Source organism: Centroberyx gerrardi, chromosome 12 (assembly GCF_048128805.1).
Source record: "Centroberyx gerrardi isolate f3 chromosome 12, fCenGer3.hap1.cur.20231027, whole genome shotgun sequence".
In the NCBI taxonomy this organism is placed as follows: Eukaryota; Metazoa; Chordata; class Actinopteri; order Beryciformes; family Berycidae; genus Centroberyx; species Centroberyx gerrardi.
Genome location: NC_136008.1, coordinates 11,925,430 through 11,932,229, shown reverse-complemented (window position 1 = coordinate 11,932,229; position 6,800 = coordinate 11,925,430). Strand labels below are relative to the sequence as shown.

At 42.1% G+C, this 6,800-nt stretch overlaps 1 protein-coding gene across 1 annotated transcript; it reads left to right on the top strand.

The window, feature by feature from the left end:
• LOC139919111 (tumor necrosis factor receptor superfamily member 5) lies at window positions 1-6,408 on the top strand. Its single transcript, XM_071908714.2, has 8 exons — window positions 1-748; window positions 995-1,120; window positions 1,357-1,503; window positions 1,610-1,703; window positions 2,658-2,734; window positions 3,993-4,100; window positions 5,176-5,322; window positions 5,945-6,408. The coding sequence occupies exons 1-8, from the start codon at window positions 673-675 to the stop codon at window positions 6,124-6,126; spliced, it is 957 nt and encodes a 318-aa protein (XP_071764815.2). The 5' UTR covers window positions 1-672; the 3' UTR covers window positions 6,127-6,408.
• The last annotated feature ends 392 nt before the right edge of the window (window positions 6,409-6,800 follow it).

Here is a 6,800-nt window from a genome sequence, read left to right as displayed (position 1 = left end):
TCAAGATATCTCCTCAGTTTCATTTTTCAGCAACATCCCTGCCCCACTAGGACAAGGGTTCAGTGAAAACAATGGAAAGGGAGTGAAAGGAAGGGGTGTAGAGGAGAGAGGAAGTCCCTCATTGTGCTGGTTTGTTTTGCGCTCCATGTGCAACGAGAGCACCAAGAGCAGCCTTTGGTCCCGTAGACACAGAAACACACACGGTCCAGAGCAGCATACCTCACACTGAGGACATGGGCAGGAAGGAAATGGAGAGAGACAGACAGAGAGAGAGACAGCGAGAGAGAGAGGAAAACAGCAGATGAGGGTCATTGGGGTTTTCCACTGTGTAGGAATAGAAAAGGCACAAGAAGTAGGTGAGGCGGAGAGAGGAGGGGAAGCGTATCTGTAGTCGCACAGAGCAGACAGACAGCGGGCAGAGAACGGAGACAGAAGAAGGCGAACAGTGAAAGCCAAAACGAGCGAGAGGGAAGGGCAGAAGAAGAAGGCGGCGAATGGAGATTTGACATTAAGTGACGGTTGTCGATGGTGAAAAAGTAAGATAACTTTAAGAGCTGTAATTTTCTAGGTCAGAAGCTGGTTTACAGGAAGAGCGTAAGGGGGAGATCGCCGTCGTAGTCTGAAGCTTAAAGATTTTACACACAGGTGGACGACTTGTCGAATGGGCTACAAATGGCGAAGCTTGATTGCAAACGTGACGAGTACCTCTCTCAAGATGGACAGAGATGCTGTGATCGCTGTCCCGCAGGTCAGTCTGACTTTACTGTATTACTCAACTCATATAACCAATTATGCTTTATTATCATTGTTTCCTTCCATGTTTCTATGGACAGCAAATCTGTTCAATGTCTAGGAGAAAATACAGTATGTTTGTGAGCATGTGAACGTGTGTCTGAGCTGCCTAATTGAATATTCACCTTGTCAGTGTTTCTCATGTATTTGCCTTAGCAACGTGATCTCATGTTCAGTCTCTATTTGTCTCCCCCAATATCAGGAAAGTACATCCGCAGTGACTGTGACGGCACCGAGAAGACCAAGTGTGACGAATGCGGGCGTGGGTTTCACACAGCAACAAAAAATCACTTGTATGTGTGTCAGGCGTGCAGGGTCTGCCATCGCAGTAAGTCACACACACACACACATGCACACACGCACGCGCGCACACACACACGCAATCTCTTCCTCTCCCCCCCCTCTGCTTTTATTTTGAGTTCATACACCCTGACAAATCTTCTTCGTAACTTTTCTTCAACTTCTTTACCTTATTCCTCTTTCTCATTTTTTTTTTTTTACATTTAGTCATTTATTCCAAAAGCCAAACTCTACTATGTCTCTTTCCCTTTCTCTCTCTCTCAGGCAACAACCATAAGAAGGTAAAGGAGTGTCCGGCTGATGAGGACACGCAGTGTGAGTGTATACCTGGCTTCTACTGTAATGAGCCTGACTGTGAGCACTGCAAGCCGGTGACCCACTGCCCTGTGGGTGAAGGGGTCAAGGCTAAAGGTGGGTTTTGTGATTCGTGTTATGAAATGCAGAAAATACATACATGTTCCCCAGCTAGCCACAGCACTGTAACTGAAATGACATCACAACTTGTTCCTCCTTCCAGCCACTCGCATGAATGATACAATCTGTGCTCCATGTGAAACGGGGAGCTTCAGCAATGCATCAGATTTCCACTCATCCTGTCAACCACATAAAAGGTCTGCTTGTGGCTCATCTATTACTATGATTCATATCAAAACGAAAGGATAATGCTGATGTGATCTTATGAAATGTGAAGTAATCATATGAAACAATGTGCATTCATCCATTTGGCACCCATAGACACCCATAGACACAAAGCATGCATAAATCTATAGACCTGAAACATCCCATTCTATCTATACCATCGCAACTATATTTCATCCACACTATAGCAACAGTACAGTAACGTCTGTTTTCATGCCTCTCCGTTCCTGAGCCTGTCCTGTATGTCAGAAATGTTCAGTTGATACTGAACATTTCTCTCGTCTTTGCCTCTGGTTTCTTTCAACACTGGTTTCTGTAAAGATAAATGTGCCTGTTAAATTGCCGCTCCATTATGATCTGGGAGTCTCCCTGATGTTTTGGTTTAATTTAACAGGATTTTGATCCTATTCACTGCATTTCAATGGAACAAACATACCCAAATGTAAAATCTCTCTTATTTTCCCATTTAAGTGGTGGAAGATATACTATTATATCCCTGTCTTTCACTGACTCTATGAGCACAATTCCACACAAATTGTACATCTGTAAATACATAGTCGTATCTATTGTATCTGTATTCCCTGTATAGTAACACTATTTATTCATTTTTGGTACTTGGTCAAATGCAACTGAGCCCTTGTAAAAAGCCCCTCGCTGACCCACTTAGTCACCACACTTATTGTATATACTGTATTTTTTTTTTTTTTTCAGGAATCTCTTCTTTCTTTCTTCTTTGTATCTGATATTTGATATTTAAATTGTATTTGTAAAGTTTGATTGCTGCTTGTTTGTCTGTCTAAATGCTTGTATATTGCACTGCACCAACTTCAAGTCAAATTCCTAGTATGTGAAAATGTACCTGGCAAAAATAAACCTGATTCTGATTCTGATATATTTATATGTTTCCCTGTGTATGTCTTTTTCAGCTGTGAGGACTGGGGGAGGGTGCTGGAAACTCCTGGGACCCCAAGTGCTGATGCTGTGTGTGGTCGCTTCAAATCTCGTAGGTCTCCAGTTATAACTCTAGGCTTTGGTTTGGAGTGTGTGACATGTCTTCAGATCTTAACATCTTTCAACCTTTGAAAAAAAATGATCTGAAGTAATTACTAGAGGTCAGAATGGGTGGAAGAACTGGGAGAGCACAGTCACGACAGTGGAGCCATGACGATACAGTGATTGTCAGTATTGAACTGTATTACTTAAAGAGCATTCAAACATCCAAGAGCTATTTCAAGACTATTTGTGACCTTGGAATTGCAAAGTGCCACAGACTCACATTCGACTCGGCATAGCAGCGGTAGAAGCTGTGGGATGTGATGTTAAGGGCTGAGCAGTCTAGTGTAAGATCTAGTGTAGAAAGAGAAGATGGTGGGAATCAGGGCAGCGGCCAGAAGACAGAGTCTCCACGATATCTGACAAGCGCAGTCAGACAGGGAGGCAAACCACAACAGAGCAGATCTGGAGATCCCCTGGTCAGAGGCAGCTTATAAGTCTGGGAGAGAATTAGCTGTAGGAGAGTTTAGTGAGCACAGTGTCAGCAGAATGGGCCTGTAATGTAATAACTGCTTATAATGCCAATAATGTAATAAAACCAAACACAGTAGAACCCATAATGTAATAAAAAGCCAGTAATGTAATAAAATCTTTAAATGATAACCTAATCAAATTTTTCCCAATCATGATTTCCCCATCATAATGACGTTTTATGTTATTGGCTGGTTATTCATCATACAACCAATAATGTAACAACACCCTGAAATCTCTTTAAATGTCTTTTCCACATCAAGTAAGAAGTAAGAGTAACACTAGGAGTAATATTCAATATAGGACTAAATCTTTATGTTTTGAGTAAACCAAACTGAAATCTCAACATTTGCCATTTCTTAATTGCATGTCAAGTGCAATTAAGAAAGAAGAAAAACTTTCAAAATGTGGAAAAACGGAAAACGATTTCAAATATTGTCATGGGGTGGAATATTTACTCGTCATAGTCTTCATTGACGAACTTGCAAAAAGCCTTCCTCAGCAAGTATGTTAGTCACTTGTTCTGTGACAAGATGATATTTTCCCCCACCAGTCCAGGTATTCAAAAAAACGTATTCTTGGTTTCTTTAACCTTTTATTCCCACACATGAAGAACTGCCCACATGTGAGCAGTTCTTCACCTGTGGGAGAAGTTAGATTTCGGAAAATGTTGACTAAAAAGTACTTATTTCCCCCCAAAACCTCTCTCTTTGCCTCTCTCTCTCTCTTTCTCTCAGAGTGTCCCTGGATATTACCTGCAAGCCTGTGGTCAGGACTAGCGCTGACCTCACTCATCCTGCTCTTTATCATTTACTGGAGGGCAAAACGCAAATCATACAAAACAGGTGTGTACTGTGTGTCACCAGTGTAGGTCTCTCTCTCTCTCTCTCTCATATGGTTTGTTCACGTAGTCAAGAGGGCCTTTCGGAAGAGGCGATAAATGGGTGTGCAGCCATTCCCACTCACTGGCAATACTCATCTTGTAGGAGGCAATTGTCAGACGCAAGTTGCTTTGAAGTTACACAATAGAAGGTCATTGCTTATCTTCTCAGACTTGCCCTCCCACTGCTTCCTCTACAGTGAGTTGATAAAAAAAAACAACACGAGTACGGTAACGTGGAATCTGCACGCATGGTTCGCTCACTTGAGTTCAAGGGCGTTCTGCAGTTGATTGATTCACAAAGAACTAACGTGGCAGGTGATTTTGCAGAAATTAACAATGCTTTTAAGATAGTGTCACTGATAATTGCCCGGATCAGCTCAGTGAGATAGCTGCCTAACACAGTGCTGTAGGCTCTAATCTAACTTGATGAGCATGAGAGACTGAATGGGAAACCACATCCTGTACCATACTCAGCCTGACACAGTTATTCTGTACAACGTGACGCACACTTCACAAGAAACTGTACCGAGAAATACCTGGTAAATTACAGATGCATCACTGACTGTTTTGGTTGACTGTGTTGTAATTCATCCGCTGACATTTACAGTACAGCAATGTGTTACTACTGGAATTTACAGTTTCAATAGGATTGACCAAAAGGAGGTCAATCCTATAAGGGCCCTGTTCGGAAACAACCGTCTTGGTTCTGCCAGTAAGACCTGTGTCTCAAATGAGAAGTGTCAGCAGAGGCTGCAGGGTTGTCAGTCAGAATATTACATAAGTGACTGCTTCAAAGAGGACATCTTTTTTTTAGGTATTGAGGTTATCAGATAGGAGATAGGAGTTGAGTATCTTGCTCAGGAATGCCTCAACAGCACAGTGACAGACATTGATTAGTTGTGGGTATCAAACCTGTGACCTTTCAGTCACAGGGCAATCTCTGCAACCATCAGGTCACGCAGGGAAGGAAAGGAAACTGCAATGACAGAGACTATCCTGTTTTTTACCCTGGCTGTTTTATCTTCTGTGTCTGACAGCCTGCTCTAGTGATCCTGATGTGACAGTGAAGCCGGTGCCTGCAGCCTACATCTGTCCAGTGGAGCTTCCTTTGCCGTCCATAGAATACAACGGGCACTGCCAAGAGAGCTGTGAGAAGAGCTGTGTGTCACCGCTTTTTGACCCAGGTGACAACCTCTGAAACGTGATGCGTAGCACAACTCCATTACAAATACACACCAATTTTACTTTCTATGCCCATTAAATACAAATGCTCCTAAATTACAAATTGAAAGAGCAGAAAATACCCGCACACCAGAATGATACATATGCCTGACAAAACGTTGTTGTTATAAGTATTTTCTTTTGGCAATTCATGGGTGTAGTACCTAGCCGCATGGTCTACTTTTTTTGGAAGTGCATACACTATGTTTTTGTTCCCTCAATTACAAATTAACAGATAAATATACACCTAACACACAAATTGAAATGCAAATGTCTTGAGCAGCAGCCGTTTGTGGACTCAGAAACTCACTTGTATTACTTTATATTCTTCATAGCCTTCTGCTGTCATCGTTACACTTATGGCTTGGACTTTTGTTAAGCATTTAACTGAAGATGGACTGTACTTCAGTTATAAGTGTGAAAACCATATTCATTACTCCAGCATTAGTCCATATCGATTTCCCATTCTCATAAATGCTTTCATTCTGTTAAGATGGCAATACATCAAAGTATGTTTTTACACAGCGGTATAACATTAGGCTGAAGGATGGTCATGCTGAATATTGATTTTACTTTCCTCCCTAGATGACAAGGTGGTCATTTGCTGCACACAGGACAGCGTGGAGAGCAGCCTTCCCATAACACCGCTGACAGCTTCAGCTCAATTTGGTGAATCCAACCACATCAATGGAAATGCAGGAAACTGCACCAGGAACTCCCTCAGGACCCATTCAGAGCCACAGGAGGACGAGTGGTGCGGGATGTAACGCCCTCCTTGGTAAATTTGGTTCACAGGATCTATAGTGGACGAGTAATGGAAAGTATAGACGGAGCTCAGTAATGGACTGAGCACTTCCCGCACTTGGAGATACTGGAACATTTTTTTAGACACTTTAAACTATATTAATTTGTGCCAGAACTTAAAGCAAAGACAAAGAGTAGGATATGGAGTCAGGACATGCCAGTAGCAGGCAGTCTGGAGCTGAAGGTGGCTGTTGGTCGTTTGCTGCCCCCTGTAGGACTTTAATGAGAAATCAGTAGTTCAGATCGGGTTAATGGCTGTGGTTCAGATGGTGTGGTACTGTGTTGCCTCTATATCTATGCCAGTGGCTGCAAATCTTGGTATCAGGTTACAGAGAACATTTATCACTGTTACCTTCACTTCTTAACTTTTAAAGGAAAATACTAGCGTCCTTGAGTCATTCCCTTCATGGCATATTAGTCATATGCCATACAAAACATGGCTTAAACTGTCATGTTTTTTAACATGGTTGTTAATTGACGGCTTCACAAGTCAGCACTGTCTGTGGTCTTTGTGCAAAGCTCAACAGTGTCTCTAATGTAAGCAATATATTAGTAATTTGACATTAGAGCAGTCACATCCAATACAAACTATATTGTCCCTACTCTACTCATTGATTCAAGGGGAAATTATAGATAA

Bases quoted from the DNA above. Each gene is read 5' to 3' on its own strand.
- LOC139919111 (XM_071908714.2), top strand. From the start codon at position 673: ATGGCGAAGCTTGATTGCAAACGTGACGAGTACCTCTCTCAAGATGGA. The intron at 749-994 runs GTCAGTCTGACT...CCCCAATATCAG, and splicing joins CTGTGATCGCTGTCCCGCAG to GAAAGTACATCCGCAGTGAC. The intron at 1,704-2,657 runs GTCTGCTTGTGG...TGTCTTTTTCAG, and splicing joins TCCTGTCAACCACATAAAAG to CTGTGAGGACTGGGGGAGGG.